Below are 22,416 nucleotides of genomic sequence, written 5' to 3' on the forward strand. Positions count from 1 at the left end.
TCGTCCTCTACCATTAAAAGAGGTGTAAAGTTGCCATAGAACAGAACAACTTTTAACATCACTTTGTGGTATACTGTTTATTTCTTCAGTCCGACCGCTATAATTAATAAGTTGTCAGTTTTTCTTTCCATAGCCATGTGTGGTATTTGTTGGATACTTTATGAAAACCTTGTGTATAGTTGGAAGCATTTGCTTTATAGCTGAGATAATGAGGAAAAATGGTTTTAAGCAAATATTAAACGAACAAACTTGTTTTAAGGATACCTCTATTAATACATTATACAACTTGCCATTTTTGAGACCATACTTGCTTTTATAGAGTATCATATTAACTTTTGCAGCATGCATGTATGTTGCTGTGATGAATACTGAACATTTTTTCAGATTCTTCTATTTTTCATGACCAATTAAGCTCACTGACTAAAGAGTAGGTCGATCCATGAATTTAATACAATTCTTTCTGGCGTATCAAGCGTAACAGAGCAGCATTGACAGCACTAGCACTCGTCTTGCCAAAAACTGTCATATATGTTTACATCAATTAAAAATAGAACTAGTTAAAATAGAACGATTTAAAAATAGAGCGGTGACCTGTGTGACCTATCGAACTCTCGCAAGAGTAAATAATCAACATGGCCGCTATTCAACTTGAAAACCGTCAATTCATCAAGATGATGCATCAACATATATAGGTCTTCTCTTTATAAGATAATTGTAAATTTCAGGAAAATATTGTTTTCCATATAGGTTTTTGAAGCGTTTTAAGATATATGGAATTTCTGGTTAGCTGTTGCGTAACTTCAAAGAGCGTCAATCATAAAAATGGGACATTTAAAGTTGTAGTAGCCAGAACTAGACTTAGGCCGACTGTTGGTCATTGCTTTTTGATTTTAAAACCACCTTTAATGATAATGAATACAAAAAGAAGGAAAACAACAATTATATTTTGTTCAATTTTTTTTCTAACAATGTTGTTTCAAGTATACCGTGTCAGAATCAAAATAACTAAGTGTGATTTATATCGAAGAATAACCCGAGCTTTGAGTTGTTATGCGTAACAATATATCATGCAGGCCGTTGCATTCATGAAACATTCGGTAGTTAACATTGAGATATGATCTACTACACTGTATTTAACTCTGATTGCAAGATAATTGGCTTCATTTTACCGATTAATTGTGAAGTAGTAGCATGTAAAACACGTTTATTTAAAACTTGTTGGAATCGATAAAAACATGTCGTAGTTATTTTACAGCTATAGTACTATATTTAGTTTAAATACTAAGAAGAAGTTTCATTTTTGATAAAAGTGATTATAGAGAAAGTAGGTAAGTCAAATTTTGCAAAACTATTAATTATTTTAAACTGTTTAAATTATCTACTTAACTAGGGGTAGATTTTAGTTGACTCTGGTGCAAAAATGTGTGTCATTTATTTGGGTGGAGAGAAAACCGTTGTCGCTTGTTGTGTGTAAATGGGTGGGAAATAAGGTTTTGAAGTTGTTGGTTTTTTTTAAAGATTATTCAATAGCTTAAAAGAGGCCAATTATTGCTAAGGAAATAGGTTTTTTTAAATGCGGACATGAAAGCAATGCACATGTCAAACTTCCTTTTATGACCTTGTCAATAGTCCAATGTCACAGGGGATTAATGAATTCAATAAACAATTAATTTACTTAATTTTTCGTAGACAGATATTTATCTCACTAACTTTTAGAAGGAGTTTATGACTGAGGCTGTTGTAAGCTTCAATAGCAAGTATTCACTTGAGCCTCGGGGAATCAGTATCGGAATGGTGTCAACATGCCTGTATTACTTTTTTGTTATTATTTGTTCAACACATAAGCAATTTTAATATTCATATCTGTAGACTTATTAAAAAACATTCGTTTTTTCAGTTTGAGTTAACTCCCTGGGGCCGAAATGCGACTATAGGCGTAATATTTTGTAACCCCGTAGCGTCGATTTCCGACTATACGCGCGTTATCAGGACTCCCCAGGACGGCGATTGACGAGTATAGTCGCGGCACCGAGATCATGCTGATTGTGACATGTACTTGTTAATTTTTGATAATCTTGGCAAAAGCAAAATTATTTTTGCATACTGGGTATTATTTCTTAGATGTTATAATTAGTGCTAATTAGTTCCCTTGTTAAAAAAAGTGTTTGCAATTATGCGGCCATGTAAAGACGAAATCCACTGTGTTTCGTTCATACTGTATTTCAAAGGAGTAAAATAATGTCGTCTGTCAAAAATCTTTCTTAAAATAAAGAAAATATTCATTACCATGCAGCTTCTGACATATTAGTTCCGTCCGATGATGATTCAGACGTTGAAATTCCATTATCAGTTAAATGAATGGTCGGAAAAAGTTAAGCTTTAGAAGGCTGAAATATTCGTACACTTACATCGAATACAATACAAACTGAAAAACATGAACACAACAAAACTTATTTTATAAAATACAAAAACAACGTGACATATGTTTATGTAGTCACGTTGTTTTTGTATTTTATAAAGGTAAATGTAAATATTACAACTTAACTGTCTCAGCACGTGTCACAAAACGTTTGTGTACATGTATACATCAAATTTAACCATGATCCATATTCACACAAAAACGGGTGTCAATTTTTAGTATGATTATGTAAATGTTTTTTGTAAATATTGTATTTCTATTTATTGGATTTCAATGCCTTTACATGTGAAAAGTAAGCGAACCAGAAACGTTCAAATATTTTCAACGCAGAAGGTTCGTTAAAATTGTAAATATTTCGAGGTTAAAATATTTTTCTATTTGGACATATGTTACAGATGAAATAGGATATAAAAGTATTTTTTCAAACTTTGAAGATTTTGTAAGTTTATTTTAATCTATTTTAATCACCCATGATTCCCTGCATGATTTCAATTGACTGCATGTGCGTGAGATTGTGATAAGATCAGAAAATGTTCTTCGACGTTAGGTGGTAATTCTTATCTCGCCGCAGCAGATATGTTACGATATCGGCCTCAGGGAGTTAATGCGGTGATTTCGTCGTATAAAGCTATGTCAAGGCTACCTTTGTAACAAACATTTATAGTTGCCCAATTGTGAAGAATTACTCTGAATATTTTAATACTCTTTAAATGTATACCATACTATATCACATTACATTATTCATTAAAACATATAGGATTTTCAATGAGATTTGCACCTATTATGCTTCCATATCATGTTTCAATGAGACGATTACCGCACAAATACAGGAGAAACAGTCATCCGTACAATATGCGATAGTTTTTCTTTGAGTTCTGGTTCTGTTCTTCATTTCTTTAACCGATATATTATACATAATAACGGTTTTTATTCAGCAAATAGTTGACGACTTAATTGTATGATATATCAAATACTGTTACGGCTTACTAGACAAATTTGTTGCCGATCCCGTTTGTAGCAGCGAAGACATAGTTGTCCAAATGGCTGTTAGGTGTAGGTGTGTGCGTCCTTGCATCAATCCGTGCGTGTGTGCATCCGGATAAGTTTGTCAGGACCATAATTTTGACATGCATGGAACAACCTTGTTTATATTTGGCGTAAATGTTAACTATAGTAAGACGGTGTGTCATGCGCAAACCCAAGGTTCATATCTCAAAGGGCAAGGTCAGAGATGGAGGTCAAATGAAATGTAAGATCTTATCCGGCCCAAAACGCTGACATAGATTGGGGAATCTTGTAAATATTTTGTAATAAATGTTTAACTTAATGAAACAGTGTGTCATGTCTAAACCCAGGGTTTCTATCTCAAGGTCAAGGTCACAGCTTGTGGTCAAAGCTCATTTTATAGCTTGTCCAGGCCAAAACAATGATAAGTATGGAGAAAAATATTTTTTTTTCTTTAGCGGAAATGCTCGCCTCTGCGAAACGTAGTGTTGTGCGCAAATCTCGGGTGCCTATCTCAAAGGTAAAGGGCACACTTTGCCATGCATAAAGAAGTATTTTTTTGTTTTGCAAAACTGTTGACCTCAATGAGACAGACTGTTGCTTGCAACTACCGCAACTACCAGTAAAACTTGGTGCTTTTAGTCGTTTTGATAATTGACGAGCTCGACGAGTTGCACATGGGCATCTAGTTTTACAATATGATGATAGAAATATTGCTTACCTCTTACAGACAAAAATGAGCGGAGAAAATCCACCAGAGCAGCGGCTGTCCGGCAAGCTACCAGCAAGTTTGCTAGAAAGATTTGATAAACAACTAAAGTAAGTTTGATAATATGCTCAACGTTTTAAATGTATATGTAATATCATATTGGATTCTGATTATATCAAAAGCTTACGTTTGTACTACATAATATTATTAATGTAGCTTATTTACATCGAAAGCTTCTATTTGTACTAGATTGTTGTAGCTTGATTTTACTGTAGTGTAAGATAATGGTAGCTTTATTATATCGAAAGCTTACATTTGTACTAGACTATTGTAGCCTGACTATGTTGCAATTTTAATTTCAAACTTTGTAGCAATATGTTTGTTGAAGAAATAACATTAGTATCATATGAGAGGTTAATAGATGCCGCACCAGCACAGGTCGAATTTGAAGGCCTTTTGATCGAAATGCTTACATTTTATCTGCTATATTTTCGATATTCAAAACAGCTATAATCATTACAATTAATTTTGCGTTATGAATTATTTACAGATTTCCAGTTCCAAAACAGAAACCGAAGATTTTACCGTACGTATTTATACTTTGATTAATATGAAATAAATATGATATTAATTGCTAGCTGTGTGAAGTTGGCTAAACGAACCAAATACGACATTCAAAAATTTTAGAATGTCGTTCAGTACGCGACATACGATATACGGCATTCGGAAAAAAAACTGAACGTCGCGCTAAAAACGACATGTCGTTCAAAAGGCGACATACGTCATTCGAACAAAATTGAATGTCGTGCAAAAAACGACATTAGACATAACGACATACAAACATTGACAAACAAAATTTGAATGTCAATCAGTGCGCGACATAAGACATACGACATTCGAAAAAAGTTGAATGTTGTGTAAAAAACGACATCGGATATACGACATTCGAACTTTGATATCCAAAATTTGAATGTCGTTCAGTGCACGACATACGAGTTACGGCATTCGAAAAAAATTGAATGTTGTGTAAAAACAACATACGACATACGATATTCGAATAAAATTGAAATTGAAATTCAAATTTTGTGTGTCAAATTTCGAATGTCGTATGTTGTGTGTCGCACACGGAACAACATTCAACTTTTGCTCGTCAAATTTCTAATGTTATATGACTAATGTCGTTCTGTGCACGACATTTAATTTTTTTCGAATGTCGTATGTCGCGTAATGAAAGAAACACAAATTTTGTGTGTCAAGATTCGAATGTCGTATGTCCAATGTACTTTTTTTGCCCGACATTGATTTTGTTCGAATGTCGTATGTCGCTTGTTGCGCACTAATGGCATTCAAATTTTGTATGTCGATGTTGGAATTTCGTTTATCCATTATCGTTTTGTGCATCTTTTTGAAGGTCGTTTGTCGTATGTCGCCCACTGAACGACTTTTGTCAAAGTTCGAATGTCGTTTGTCCAATGTCGTTTTTTTTTGCACGACATTCAATATTTTTCGGATGTCGTATGTCGTATGCCGCGTACTGAACGACATTCAAATTTTGTTTGTCAAAGTTCGAATGTCCAATGTCGTTTTTTGCACGATATTCAACTTTTTTTACGAATATCGTGTGTCGTTTGTCGCGCAAAGAACGACATTCAATTTGTTTTGTCAAAGTTCGAATGTCGTATGTCTAATGTCGTTTTGTACATGACATTTAACTGTTTTCAAATGTCGTATGTTGCGTACTGAACGACATTCAAATTTCGTTGTCAATGTCCGAATGTCGTATGTCTAATGTAGTTTTTGACGACATTCATTTTTTTAATGTCGTATGTCGTATATCGTGAACTGAACGAAATTCAAATATTTTGCGTCAAAGTTGAACATTTGACAATGAAACGTTTTGGAATTTCAGTAACTTTAAAAGTTATTTACAGCAATGATAAAATTGAGCTTCTTGGTAAAATTGGCACACATAACGTCTTGAAATAACTGGTTACATGCAACTGGTATCTAAATACAAGAAAATCGTGTCATTTATGGTGCAACTTGCAAAAAGTTTTCCCACAACCTTGGAAGGAACACCCCTCCCATACCCACACCATCAAAGTCTCACGCCGCCCCATTCCCTGATGCCTCGCGACGCGCCTGAGTTCGAATGTCGTATGTCCAATGTTGTTTTATGCACGACATTCAACTTGCTTCGAATGTCGTATGTCGCGTACTGAAAGACATTCACAATTTTTTGAATGTCGTTTGTCGTATGTCGTTTGTTTAGTCAACTTCACACAGCTTTCATACCCAGAAATTTAAGCCTATTTGCCGGCTAATTGGCGAAATTGTCTCCCTTGAAAACGGCTTATCGAGTGTATCGATTAGCCGTTATCGGTCAATTTACGCCCATTGAAATATAGAAGGGAAAATTCTTTAACTAGTCAAATGACATCAAAAGCATTATCTGACAATATTTATTAAGTTATTGAAGTAATCTGCAATATTTGTACTTTCTTTCAATATAATTTTTGATAAAATCAAATATGATCTTCTTGCTTCCCTAAGCGTTTGAAATAAGTAACTAATTTCGATTCGATTTCTATAGGAAATAACAGATTTTTAGCTTTACTCGGTCTGTTTAAATGATATATTCTCATATTTATACTTATCTCACAACATTTATTAAGTTATTGAAGTAAACTAGAAAAGCTAATCTTTCTTTCAATGTGTTTATTATTACATTATTTTTATGGCTTCTTGCTTCCCTAAGCGTTTAAATATCACTGATTTTACAGATTTTGAATTTTTGGCCGGCTTCGTGCACGTGGACTGACAGTAGGCGTTATTTGACTTTAATCTTGTATGACAATGTGTTAATGGGGCTTGATTGGTGTTTGTCATGTACAGTTTATGCCAATAATAGCAATAATTGTACCCGAAAAAAATGTTTGTTTGTTTGCCGATTACTTTTAAGAAAAGTCGGTAAAAAAGAGCCAAGATGAGTAGAGGCTGCCACTTTTGACAAACTGTTGAATTTATTCTTTATTTGCCTTTGTTTGAAATTACCGGGCTGCGTATGAAACTGGATATATATATGCGATATAAATTTTATATGCAATAATGGCGTCCGCACATTCTGTACGTTCTCGTCGCGAAACTAAATTAATTAATTACAAATTAATGCATGAAGGTGACTTTGTTACCAGTGAATCGAAAGTAGTGAAAACAGTGAAAGTGTTGCCGGATACTTATTCTGTTGAACGGATTATCGCCAAGAGATCTACAGATAAGGTAAGCGCATTTAAAATTGCCGTTTTAGGTTTACTTGACTGACGCTTTTAAAAATATATCTCCATGTTAGAAACGCTAAAACAGTCATTTTATAATAAAAGTACAGTCGAGTCCACTTAATACGAACTCGCCTGATACGAATTTTCGGCAATAACGAACAAAACCCGGATTCCCCGGCTGAGTCCTTCTATTTCTTTGTAAAATTATTTCGGTAATAGCGAACTCGCTTCATACGAATTTTCGAGAGATACGAACACATTTTGGAAGTCCTAATGAGCTAAAATGTTACAAGTTTCCATTTTTTGATACGAACTAATTTTAGATGTTGGCGGCCACATTTTTGCTTCGCTTGATCTTTTAATAGTTTGAATCTGTACAGTGCTGATATTTAGTCGAAGTGATTATCACCTGTAAAAAGTGAACGCGTTTACTTGTGCAATACCTATTTGATAATAAAATCTATGTTTGTTTGATTCTATTTGGTCCGAGAGCTCACGGACTTTTATTGCAACAATTGAGGCCAAAAGAATTTTATACATTTTTGGAAACAATATTTCATATCCTCCATGAAAACCCATTTCTTAAGTGTCAAAGCCGTGCCTATCTATATTTTGTTCACTTATGTTTGTGATAGGGGAGGTAAAACTCACTTGTTAAAATTTAGGGGGTAGGGTAAAGTTTACGACTACCAGTTTTTTCACTGTTTAATTACAGTAACTATCTTATTGTCAGTAAATGTATATATGTCAACCAATGTCAGCAAAAAGGAATTCATCAAAAAGGAATGAAGGGTACACTTGATATTTAAGGTCAAAAGTCAAATTTATGTACAAATCACAAAAATGGCATATTTGAAATTTATTTTTATTTTTAAAACTTAGTTTGTTATCATAAGTCACTCAGTTTTATATATGTAATGTGTATATATCAGTCAAAGTCAGAAATGCAAATCTTATTGCAAAATGTCAAGGTCAACCCGGATAATTGAAGGTCAAAGTTCATTTTCATGCAAAATATGAAAAATGTTACTTTTACTTTTTTAATCTTTTCCATTTGTATTCGCATTATTAGTCAAGGAAGTTAATTTGTTTTAATGTCTGTATGCCAGGCAAAGTCAGCAGTGCAGATGTAACCCCAAAACTGCCAAGGGTAAAGCTTATATCAAAGGTCAAAGGTCAAATTTGTGTGAAAAATTGCATGAATAGCTTCCTGTTTGAAATATAACAGCTATTTATAATCATTATTAGTAATTGCTAGTGGTTTATTTTAATGTATATATGTCCCACAATGTCAGTAATAAAGATATCGTCTAAAATCAGACAAGTTCAAATGTGATATTAAGGGTCAAAGGTCATTTTCATGTAAAAGAATGAAAAAATGGCTCTTTAACTTTTCTCATATTTCGTCGATATAAGCCAACGATATCAGTTCATTTTAATATATAAATGTTAGGCGATGTCTAGTATGCACATATAATTTCAAAACATTCAAGGTCAACCATAATATCAAAGGTCAAAGGTCAAAATTGAGTAAAATGTTGCAATAATATCACCTGTTTGTAATAATTTTTATTGTTTAGAAGTAATTGTTTTGTCATTTTAGTAACTAATCGTTGTTCATTTTACTGTATATATGTCAGACGATGTCATGGAAGAGAAAATAAGTCAAGGTCAAACCTGGTATTTGAGGTCAGGGGTCACTTTGTATAAAAGATCACAAAATTTACCATACTTACTCATTACTTTGACCAAAAATAGGTTGTTGTTATAATTCACTGTTAGTAATTCACTTTAATGTATACATGTCAAGCAAGGTCAGCAATGTAGGTCTTATTCTTATAAGTTAAAGGCAAACCTATTATCAAAGGTCAAAGGTCAAATTTGTGTAAGAATTCGCAAAATAACTAGAATTTTGCAATTATTTATCTTTATTGTGTAGGTTTTTTTGTCACTACTAGTAAAACTGATCAATATTCATTTTAAAGTATATACAACTGACAATATTACTGTTGAAATAATAAAGAAAAATAAGTCAAGGTCAAACCTGACATTAAAGGTCAAAGGTCATTTTCATGTAAAAACTCAAAATACAGCATTTTTAATTTCTTCTTCGTTACAAATTATCTTGACATTGTGTCTTATGTTTATTTGTAAATCAATGTCAGCAATGCAGATCTAATTTCAAAAACAGTGATTGGTAAAGCTTATATCAAAGGTAAAAGGTCAAATTTGCGTGAAAGATCGCAGGAAAAAGCATTTTTGCAATATTTTTGATTGTTAATTGTCATTATTAATATTTTATGGTTATTCATTGAAGTTTCATACATGTATATATATGGGTCAATGTCAACAATGAAGATATCATAAGACATGAGTCTAGATCAGCCCTGATGTTAAAGTTTAAAATTAATTTTCGGGTAATAAATTCAAAAGATAGCACTGTTATTTTATTTCTTTGTTCAAACATAACTTCTTATAACTTGATGTTAATTCATTTTAATGTTGGCCTTTACTTATTTACTTCTTTACTGCCTTCCATCTTCTTATGGCCGTTTCATATCTTATGATTAGATGCGGCAATGAACTGCACCGTATTCTGCAGGTTGCTGGAATCTCTCCACGGCTTGGTCTCAAATGGGATGTCTGTTGGCCAAACTTTTTGGCATGCTTCTTCCAGATAGGAACAGCTCTGCAGAATGTGAAACGGTGTTTGTTCCTCTGATCCGCACTTACATTTAGCTTTCTCTGCAGCTCCCAGCTTCTTTATATGTTTTCTCAGGCCACAGTCTTCAGTGCGCAGACAGAAGACAGTTAATTGGCTGTTTAGCTTGTACAGACAGTCCTGATTTGGCAGGTAACCTCCATTTATGTTCTTTCAGTCTGACGCAAAGCTATTCTTCCACAGAGTCTGAGATTTTCTATATGAAGTTGGAGGTTGGGGCTGTACTTGCCTGGCTGCTGTCTTTGCAAGTTTTTGCGCAGCTTCATTTCCAGCTATGCCCACATGTGCAGGAATCCATCGCAATGCTACATTGTTGCTCTCAGGCAGGAGATTGATGTTTTCCAACAGCTGTCTGATTAAGTTGTCTGATGGACCTGCTGAGTGAGCCTGACGAGCTGACTTGGGGTCTGTTAGGAATGTATTGTCCCTTTTCTCCTCGCCCATACAGTTCGAGCGTCGCCGATGTGAGGGCTTACATCTGGATCTGTTGTTGGAGCATCTCTTGCTGACTGGATGAGAGAGTATGAAGGAGGTGCTGTCTGAAAATTTGATATAGGTACCACTCCCAGCTTTCTGAACAGCCTTTCCACTGATCCATCGGTATATGCTTGGATCCAAGAGTGTGCTGGATAGCGGTTATTGATCATTTCTAGCGTAAGAGATTGTTGGTAAGCCTGATGTTGCTTTCCTTTTTCTTCTACTCCCGGCACCTCCAATCTGATCTTGGGAGCACATTGTATGGGAACCCATTCATTTGGCTCGAGCGGCTCTGCCTCTGTGTCCAGTGCTGCTGCTTTCCCTATTTGCAGTTCTTTGACGATGTGGTTAAGACTCTGCCTTTTCAGTCTGTTCTTGGTTCTGCTCTCGAGTGTTGAGTGGAGTGGGTGGGATGGTAGTCTCTTTGCCTTCTCTGCATGCACAAAAGCTTTGTTCTCTCGCCTTGTCTCTTATGGCTCAGGGTTGGCTGTCTTTGCCATTTATTTTATTGGAGTTGTTTTCATTGCCCCGGGATTATCTTCAGACCTGAAATTTAACCTTGTCCATTTTATCTTTACTGGTTTTGGAAGCAGGATCCAATGAGGTTGATGCGTACTCTGCTATGGGCCGTACGTTGCCTGTGTAGATTTGCAGAGGATCTTTGCATTTACTCCCCAACTTGTTCCAGCCAGTTTTTTTCATAATGGCGAGTTATTTTAAGACCCTCTCCTTTGACCTTTAATCTGTTATATATACTTTAAAATGAATAATAACTAGTTAATAGTTTTGATATACCCTCAAAAACTAATGAAAAATCATTGCAAAAATACTGTTCTTTTTGGCAAATTTTCACGCGAATTTGACCTCTGACCTTTGATAATAGGTTTGGCTTTGTCTTATTTGGATAAAACCTACATTCATGACCTTGCTTGACATGTATACATTAAAATAAGTTGCTAACAGAAAATTGTAACAAGCGCTATTATTTTTGAACGAAGTAATGAGTAAGTATGCTACAATTAGATCTTTTACACAAAAATTACCCCTGACCTTTAATACCAGGTTCGACCTTGACTTATTTTCTCTTCCATGACATCGTCTGACATATATACAGTAAAATGAACAACGATTAGTTACTAAAATGACAAAACAAATATTTTTAAACAATAAAAATTATTACAAGCAGGTGATATTATTGCAACATTTTACTCACTTTTATGACCTTTGACCTTTGAAATTATGGTTGACCTTGAATATTTTGAAATTATATGTGCATACCAGACATCGGCTTCTTTTTATACATTAAAATGAACTGATATTGTTGATAATTATTGACAAAATATCATTAACTAGAAGAAAAGTTAAAGAGCTATTTTTTCATTCTTTTACATGAAAATGACCTTTGACCCTTAATATCACATTTGAACTTGTCTGATTTTAGACGATATCTTTATTACAGACATTGTGGGACATTTATACATTAAAATAAATCACAAGCAATTACAAATAATGATCAGAAATAGCTGTTATATTTCAAACAGGAAACTATTCATGCAATTTTTCACACAAATTTGACATTTGACCTTTGATATATGCTTTACCCTTGGCAGTTTTGTGGTTACCTTTGCACTGCCGACTTTGCCTGACATACAGACATTAAAACGAATTAACTTCAGTGACTAACAATAAGAATACATACTAAAAACGTTAGAAAAAGTAAATGTAACATTTTTCATATTTTTGCATGAAAATGAACTTTGACCTTCAATTATCAGGGTTGACCTTGACATTTTGCAATAAGATTTGCATTTCTGACTTTGACTGATATATGCACATTACATATATAAAGCTGAATGACTTATGATAACAAACTAATTTTTAAAAATAAAAATAAATTTCAAATATGCCATTTTTGTGATTTGTACATAAATTTGACCTTTGACCTTAAATATCAAGTTTGCCCTTCATTCCTTTTTGATGAATTTCTTTTTCTGACATTGGTTGACATATATACATTTACTGACAATCATATAGCTACTGTAATTAAACAGTGAAAAAACTTCTAGACGTAAACTTTACCCTACCCCCTAAATTTTAACAAGTGCGTTTTACCTCCCCTATCACAAACATAAGTGAACAAAATATAGATAGGCACGGCTTTGACACTTAAGAAATGGGTTTTCATGGAGGATATGAAATATTGTTTCCAAAAATGTATAAACTTCTTTTGGCCTCAATTGTTGCAATAAAAGTCCGCGAGCTCTCGGACCAATTGTATTACCGACAAATATCACAATAGCAGGATTATAAGGTTAAATCATCAACTGTCATAAACTGTTAAATGCATACTTGTGAAAATTGTCCGATTACATGACGCCTAAACTGTTGTCCAAACACTATACCGTCTCAATGTTTATTCAGCTGCGATCTGTCAGTTAATCCCTTAAAGTAAATATCACGTTGAACGAGCTTTTCATTATTTATGCAAGTTAAGTACCGTCGTCTGCAAATTAAAATTTTGAACCAGACAGTAAATTAAATATTGGTAGATAGCATTAGAAAGTTTCTGGAGGATAAAGGCTCAAAGGAAAATTATTCAAATATTGTTCAGAACTAGAGGCATTTGGCATTCAGGAACTAAATAATAGTAAAATACAACCAAAGATTACCAGTTTTTTTCAAGTAAAAGTTTGAAATACCATGTGTAAAGTACCGGTTTCAAAAATGCACTGACGTATACATACACGTTACAGTATTCCTGTGTATCTATATGTGCTATAAACACTTGTACAATACATTTGTATATTAAAATTTATTTTCATACATTTTTACCTGTTTAAGTATGACTTTTGTTAACTGAATACACACACTTGATCAGTTAAAACTACTAATGATTATCTATTCACTACTGTATTTTATTTATCGGGAGCTATTCACCGGCGATACCGGTGATACTGCCCAACTTGCTCGGGCAAATTTTCCGGGAGTCATACCTTCGTTAATACGAATTTCGTTTGATACGAGCATATTCCCCAGGTCCCGAAGAGTTCATATAAAGCGAGTTTGACTGTACTTTATATTAAAAGGTTTTAGATCTGTGTAAGAGGGAAAGAAGGTAAATGTTGGTCGAGGGACCCGAAACTCATATTTTGTTTAAGAGCAGAACATAGCAGAAGTTTATTTTGTTCCCATTACTCAGCCTAATTTAATATGCATTACATCTTTTGAAGATGTTAAAGGCACTGACCTCCAGATTTGGCTAAAAATATTTTTCTTGAATTGAAGTTTGGTCACAAACCACAGACCGCCGCGGCAATAAAGACGCTTTAGCGGAATTAATTAATTATGACTTCAAATTATATAGCTATTAATAATCAAGAAACTTTAGCTCGATTTTGATCGCAAAACAGTAAAAACAGAAAAAAGGAAACATATTCTCATGTGTTTCCGTAATATAATTATAGTTATTAAGTTGTAAAGCCTTCTTAAGAAAAATAGCGTTTATATTTCCAGATATCTGAAAAAAACTTTTTTGTTGCCGAGCGATCTGGAGGTTAGGCCAAAAATATATATGTATTTCGGTTTTTTTTTCAAATAAGAATGACTTGTTTGTGTGTGTGTGTTTATTCTTTTTTTAAATTCATTTTTTCAAGTAGTTCGTAAAACGCAGGAAGTCAGATTTTTCAGAATAATGCAATAAATTTAATTTGATTAAAAAAAAAAACAAAAAAAAAAACGGAATTAAATGTTTGGCATGTTAATCCCCAACTGTCCGCCCCTTGTTTTATGGCCCTTATCACCATGGCGTGCTGATTTCCCGTTTATTGTATATTACTTAATCCTATTAATTACTGGAGACATTTGTGCGAAAAGATAACTGATTTTGGCCTTCTTGATAGAAATTTGAAATGTTGATGTAATAAACATCTTAAAATTGATATTTTTTATTTCTATTGATTCTTTGAATTTGAAAGTTTTTATTTGACAGTATCAACGTGGTTTGGATGATAAATGCAGCTGTCAAATTTAATGGAGATGGGGCGGATAGCGGGGAGGGGTGTCTACACTTTCATTTTTTATCTGTGAAAACGATGTTCTAGTTTTTTTTGCGGAATTCAAGTTTATCTTAATTATTCTATTAATTTACGGGTAATGACTTCTGAAAATGATCAGTTATTGTCCTTCAGTATGTAGTTATAGCCCTTGATTTGATTCATATCTTACGAATTTAGGTTTATGTGACTAAACTTTCAACAAAATAAGACAAAAATACTTAAAAACCTGTGGTAATATATCAGAAAGAAAATTAGTGAAATAACGATATGTTAATTATTTTTACTTTTAGGATGTTCAGTTCTTGGTGAAGTGGGCCGGGTATCACAAGAGTGAGTGAACCTGGGAGCCAGAACATCATTTGTCCCCAGAACTTGTTCAGAACTTTCTTACTCCTCCAGTATGTGACGTAAGATAACAAAATGCCGCAGATTCACTTGAAGCAGCAGTTTCAGAAAGGTTGAAATCTAGAATCCCGAGAACTACAATCAACTTTGATTAAGATATTTACAGATATATATTTAATACTGACAAAGATGTCATTATCTCAGAGTACAATGAACTTAGTAGCAAACTACCCATGTGTGATTATTGGTAATACCGAGTGAATTCATCAGGCCGCAGTGATAAAATATCTCTTCCTGTACGGATATGTCCAACGATCAGAAACAAACGAGTGCATTACATAAAAAACAAACAAGTTGTGTTTAAGATTATACCAATAGAGAAAATCAGTCTTGTTAGTGCTGTTGAGCCAGTTGTTATTTCTGAAGCATAAACATGCAGAGTGCAAACATGATCTTTCAATGTCCAGAGACAATTTCTGTTGGTTCAATCTCTCCTCTTGTACCAAAAACTAAACTGCAGCATCCAGTGGCATTGACAATATATTTTACCAATAATTTTTTGAAATGTGTACATCAAGCTCGCATTGATGCAGATTTAAGTTATGTTGATATAGTCAATACACAGATTGATAGTTTTCAGCTTAAGAACTGTGATAGGCTTGAACAAAGATTTTCACACATAGCTTATCGCCTGCTGGCAGAATTGAAAGGACATGGTCGGAGTGGTAGAAAAAGGGGCAGAATATTGTCAAAAACTGTAACTTTGCTTGTTTATGAGAATGAGGTTGAAAATGTAAAATAGCTGTCATGTAAGCTTGATAAATTTTTGCAAAAAATTGTTGAAAATGAAAAAAGGTGCAATGAACTGTGTGAGCAGTTAAAAACTGTAAAATCACACGAATCGGAATTAAGTCTTGAAAATCAATCTTTGCATTTAAGTGAAAGTTCGCTCATTAAACAGAATGGAGATCTTAGGACAAAAGTTGCAACATGTCAGTCTGTACTTGATAATCTTCAAAATGAGTGTGTTAACTTAAAGAATGATTAAATGAAGTCAAAAATCAAATGAATCTCTGCTTGAAATACAAAACAGATTGCAGAATGAAAATAATTTGATAAAGAAAAGACTATCTGAAACATGCGAGGAAGCAGTTACCCCAAATAGCAAAATTGATTTTACTGCAAACCCCCAAAAAAGTGCAAAATTGTTTAGTAAAAAAGTAAATTCTGCCCTTTGGTTTGCCAGACAATATGATTTGACACCGGAAGTTCTTAACTGTACCACATCTGCTGATGAACATGTAAATAATTGATCTGACTGAAACCAATTTTTCAGTTTTAAAGTCTAGTGACAAAGATAAAATTAGGGGAATTTTGTACCTTTTGGATAAATTTGGAATCAGTGATGAATCTTACCATGAGCTGTCAGTCATATCAGAAAATTTGCCATCAATATCAATGATCAAAAATGAAAGGTATGAATTCAATTCTACGGTTCAGATATAAAGTTGTCCGGGAAATATTCCTGGGACTTTGCCTTGTTCTCGATGCTTCCGAGGGATCTACTTTCCAGATTTTATGTCAGTGTACAAAGTGAAATGCATGAACATGTGAAGAAACACAACTTGCCTGCAGGTACATTAATTAACATGAAAATATCAGGGGATGGGGCTGAAGTGAGTCGTGTGTCGAACTTTGTGACTTTGTCGACAATTTTTACAGACGAGAGTGATAGCGCTCAGTTGAAAACACTTGCTATTGTAAAATGTGCTGAAAACTTTGAAAATCTTAAAGTTTTTTCGAGAAATACGTGGAATACAGAATTTAGGTGAAAATGACATTGATGGCAAATTGTACCCTGTTAGTTTCAAATTTGGTGGGGATATGAAATTTATACAACTTTGTCTAGGGCTGAATGGTTCCACAGCCACGCATGCATGTCCATGGTGTCACGTGAGTAAGTCAGAGAGGCTAGACCTGTCAAAGCCTATGGCTTATTATGAGTCTAAAGAAATAAAAAGAACGACCCAGTCTCTTGAAATCAATTCATCTATTCGTAAACTTGGCTCCAAAAACCCGCCTCTCATTCATATTGAACCAGAAAACATTGTTCTTGATGAACTGCACTTATTGCTCAGAGTATGTGACGTCTTGTTAAGCAATCTTATTGATGACTGCAAACAACTTGATTCAAAAATTGATGTGTTAGGTGAAAAACCGCACCATTTGTTTCATGGACTGACAATGGAACGTCTGAATTTAAACTGGTCGTCCTTAACTGGAAGCGACTATCATAAATTAATTAGCAGTTACTCGACAAACTCGGTGTTGTTATTAGCAACGACACACATGACCAGGTGGTATTCTTGTGGCGAGAATTCGGAAAAATTCACCATTGTGTTACAAATGAAAACATTGAAAAGTCCGAGTTGTTTAGCATGATTAGGGAATGGATGCTTACATTTCAAAGGTTATCTTTAAGAGGGAGAAAAGGCTATGACAGGGTCACCATATATATGCATGCGTGACTGTACCATGTCCCCTGGATGATAGAAAAACACGGAATCTTGTGTCAGTACAGTGGGCAGGGGGTTGAGAAACTAAATGACATTGTTAATCACATCCACCAAAAATCTTCAAATAGGTTAAATCAAGCCCATGATGAGCGCATGGTAAGAAAACGAATCGAGCAGTTCTCTCAGTATTAGAGAAAAAAACGGTCATATACAAAAAGTAATGCAGACTTTTGGGAACGAGATATTTTGACTTGAGATCTGCGAAGCAGAGAAAAATTGAAAATGACATGTGTACTGCTCATTCAGAATACATTGAAAGAAACAAAGAAAATGAAAAACCTACGTCTGAGCTTACCTGTGAGCAAATTAAAGAAAAATTGAAGGCACTTGGCGTAGTAACTCGTGTTCGTAAAAGAGAAAAATTGTTAGAACTTTTGCATAAGCATAATGTCTAGACAAAATCTTGACAGTATCCCGATGTTTTAAAACATATTGAAATGGAAAGTAATGCAATTAGAGATAACACCGTTTTCCTCATGTATAAAATTGTTAATCTGTTGTTTCATTAACCGTTTAATGAACTGAAAAAATGTTATACCTTTCATAACTTTCTGATGGCACGTGAAAAACATCGTGCGGTGTATATTTTATATAATGATTTTTCACACATTTTTTATTATCTACTGTTACACAATATATGCATGCTTACGCTTTTTGAATGCTGTATTTGTTACATGTTTGTGGATGTATTTATAAATGCTATTTAAAGTACAAATGCTACATGTTTTCATCAGTCTCGGTCACATTTATTTATTGAATAAATAGATATAATGTTTCCCCGTAAAACTGATATACTGATTATTTGATATTGTCTACTTGGTTACTTCTATATATAGATTTCGTTAATCAAATAGTAAAGTAATCAAAATGAAATCTTAGGTTTGTGAATGTTGTCTTTGTATATATATATATATATATATATATATATATATATGTATAAATATATATCTTATAATAAATATATTTTGAACTTGATCTGCTTTTCATTTATTTACATATTTCTGTCACCCTTATTTTGTTGCACCAGATATTCTAAAATGAACATTTCGCAAACCTGTGTAATATAATTTTTCACATACCATCAAGATTTAATTTGATGAGATAAGAAAGATTAACAAAAATCGATACCCGACAGTTAAGTAACGCTTCGCGTTAACGAGGCGTAACAAATAATCAGTTGGTGTAAGGGAAACAATCGATTTTTCCGAGCTGGCTTAAGAATCAAGGGACAATACTCTTCAAAACACGGTCTCATTTCTGGACATGTTCCATGTTCCTTTGTTCAAGAAATAACATTAGTTTCATATGAGGGGTTGATAGATGCTGCACCAGCACAGGTCGAATTTGAAGGCCTTTTGATCGAAATGCTTACATTTTATCTGCTATAATTTCGATCTTCAAAACAATTATAACATAATCATTACAATTAATTTTGCGTTATGAATTATTTACATATTTCCAGTTAAAAAAAGAAATATACAGAAAAACCGAAGATTTTATTACCGTACGTGTTTATACTTTGACTAATATGAAATAAATATGATATTAATTGCTAGCTGTGTGAAGTCGGCTAAAAGAACCACATACGACTCTCAAAAATTTTAAAATGTCGTTCAGTACGCGACATACGATATACGACATTCGAAGAAAACTGAACATCGTGCTAAAAACGACATGTCGTTCAAAAGGCGACATACGTCATTCGAAAAAAATTGAATGTCGTGCAAAAAACGACATTAGACATAACGACATTCAAACTTAGACAAACAAAATTTGAATGTCAATCAGTGCGCGACATAAGACATACGACATTCGAAAAAAAGTTGAATGTTGTGTAAAATACGACATCGGATATACGACATTCGAACTTTGATATCAAAAATTTGAATGTCGTTCAGTGCGCGACATACGAGTTACTACATTAAAAAAAATCGAATGTTGTGTAAAAACAACATTGGACATACGACATTCGAACTTTGACACCCAAAATTTGAATGTCGTTTAGTGTGCGACCTACGACATACGACATTCGAATAAAATTGAAATTCAAATTCAAATTTTGTTTGTCAAATTTCGAATGTCGTATGTTTTATGTCGCACACGGAACGACATTCAACTTTTGCTTGTCAATGATGTTGTATGTCTTATGTCGTTTTGTGCACGACATTCAATTTTTTTTCGAATGTCGTATGTCGCGTAATGAAAGAAACTCAAATTGTGTGTGTCAAGATTCGAATGTCGTATGTCCAATGTACTTCTTTTTGCCCGACATTCATTTTTTTCTAATGTCGTATGTCGTATGTTGCGCACTGAATGGCATTCAAATTTTGTTTGTCGATGTTGGAATGTCGTTTGTCCATTGTCGTTTTGTGCACGACATTCAACTTTTTGAATGTCGTTTGCCGTATGTCGCCCACTGAACGACATTCAAATATTTTTTGTCAAAGTTCAAATGTCGTTTGTCCAATGTCGTTTTTTTTGCATGACATTCAATATTTTTCGAATGTCGTATGTCGTATGCCGCGCCTGAACGACATTCAAATTTCGTTTGTCAAAGTTCGAATGTCAAATGTCGTTTTTGCACAATATTCAACTTTTTTACGAATATCGTATGTCGTTTATTGCTCAAAGAACGACATTCAATTTGTTTTGTCAAAGTTCGAATGTCGTATGTCTAATGTCGTTTTGTGCACGACATTCAACTTTTTTCAAATGTCGTATGTTGCGTACTGTATGTCTAATGTCGTTTTTGACGACATTCTTTTTTTAATGTCGTATGTCATATATCGTGCACTGAACGAAATTCAAATATTTTGCGTCAAAGTTGAACATTTGACAATGAAACGTTTTGGAATTTCAGTAACTTTAAAAGATATTTACAGCAACATGTAACTGGTATCTAAATGCAAGAAAATCGTGTCATTTATGGTGCAACTTGCAAAATTTTTTCCCACAGCCTGGGTGGGAACACCCCTCCCATACCCACACCATCAAAGTCTCACGCCGCCCCATTACATGATGCCTCGCGACGCGCCTGAGTCCGAATGTCGTATGTCCAATGTTGTTTTATGCACGACATTCAACTTGTTTCGAATGTCGTATGTCGCGTACTGAACGACATTCACAATTTTTTGAATGTCGTTTGTCGTATGTCGTTTGTTTAGTCAACTTCACACAGGTTTTTCCATGTTCCATGTTATTTGGTTTTATTCATATGCATGTACTCAACTTATTTTCATTTATTTGACTGTATGAATAGTGGGAGCTTTTCTTCTCACCTAAATATCACATCTCGGAAGCCACTGCAATTTCACACAGTGTAGTTTATAGTCATGATACTACTTATGTCATCAAGTTTGATTACACCTTATTGAATTAACACAAGTAATGAACCTTTTCCGACATGGAATGTTTGGTCAAAGTTGTTTTTCCTATGAACAATATTGAAAACTTCACAAACAGTTCATTGTACCAATCAAACGTGGTTTTTCATGGCTGAGTGGTTAATATCATTGACTTCAAGTCATTTGCTGATATGGGAATCCTCGCTTAGATTGTAAAGTACTCGATGTGAGGAAGCTAATCAAATGACTTACAGAAGGTTGTTGGCTCTACCAGGATGCTCGCCTGCGTCTGAAGAAATGCAGGTGGGGCACTTGTGTTCTTTCTCCAAATATTGAAAATTATGAATGATGATATGTAGGTCTTTATATAAAAGACTTGCAGTTGAGTGTTAAAATCATCCAACCGTTAAGGTCGTATAATAGACGTCACTAGATTTGATGTTTATCATTTCTATGAAGTTTCATTCAAATCTAACATATAGTGTATAGAAGTAGTCCGTCAGAACTGACTTTAAGGAGATCATTATTCCGTAAAAATTCTTAGCGAAACTTTCCAGCGATATGCACAAGTAGGCTTTAAAAATAACGCATAGTTTCATTGAAATATGGACGGAAGCATGTATAAAAATCTCTGCTTAGATTGAATGATCGACAAGTCAAAAATCAGTGTAAAATCATTCATTCACGAAACCGGTATTATGTGCATATTAAGAATTGCTACTGATCATTCAATTGAAATTTCAGTCAAACCTCACCAACATCATAAGAGGATTTTAATCAGAAACAACGACATTAAGAGGCCGTTACTCCGGAAAAGGTCATCTAATCGTAATGTGTGAATCACATACACAGCCAGGTTTCTTGCAAGTTATTCCTTTAATGTGTTGTTGAAATTTTGAGACGTTTTGAAAATGAAGCACGGACAAGATAGAATTCATATATAATACTGAAAGGGTCTTAACTCATGAAAAACTCATTCTACCGTAAAACCTTCAGAACCTGATTTATTACTGATTTGTCCTTTGAAGTTCATCGCAAAAAAAGGTAGAAGGGAAGCAGTCCAGACAAACTAATAATGAATTAAGAGAACCTATAGACTAGCCATTAGACTGATAATAAAGATTATGTCACAAAATTTCAACTTTTTTAATATTTCTTTACATTTACGAAATAGTGATAAATACCAATTTATAGGTTGTATTTTTACATAGAACTGTATCATTATATATTATCAAGTGATTTTCAACATATGATATAGACAAGCTCTATTCATAATATTAAAAAGTAAAAAGATATATAGATATTTAATGGTCTAGGAGCTAGTCTAGGGGCCCTATTTCTGCAAATAAAAAGTAATCCGAGCGAGATATGCAGACGACATCTGCAACAAGGCTTCATATCAATTGCTCCTATGACGTTTCAGTGAAATCCAGTCAGGGATTTTTGAGATATGCGTAAACGTTTGTAACCTAGACATCAATAGAAG

The 22,416-nt window shown here is 33.9% G+C and overlaps 1 protein-coding gene across 3 annotated transcripts in view; it reads left to right on the plus strand.

Annotated features, from left to right (window-relative positions):
* The window catches only part of LOC128554336 (uncharacterized), a 45,899-nt gene that overhangs the window by 19,681 nt on the left and 3,802 nt on the right, over positions 1-22,416 (plus strand). For 2 of the 3 annotated variants that reach the window (XM_053535610.1, XM_053535612.1), the window contains exons 2-3: positions 4,155-4,243; positions 4,684-4,719. In XM_053535610.1, the coding sequence (XP_053391585.1) occupies positions 4,161-4,243; positions 4,684-4,719 (119 nt within the window). In that variant the 5' untranslated portion in view covers positions 4,155-4,160. Of the gene's footprint in view, positions 1-1,184; positions 1,329-4,154; positions 4,244-4,683; positions 4,720-22,416 lie in introns of those variants that run through there. The other variant, XM_053535611.1, reaches the window with a different exon arrangement.

The sequence above is a fragment of the Mercenaria mercenaria genome, unplaced genomic scaffold (assembly GCF_021730395.1).
Source record: "Mercenaria mercenaria strain notata unplaced genomic scaffold, MADL_Memer_1 contig_4949, whole genome shotgun sequence".
Taxonomy (NCBI): domain Eukaryota; kingdom Metazoa; phylum Mollusca; class Bivalvia; order Venerida; family Veneridae; genus Mercenaria; species Mercenaria mercenaria.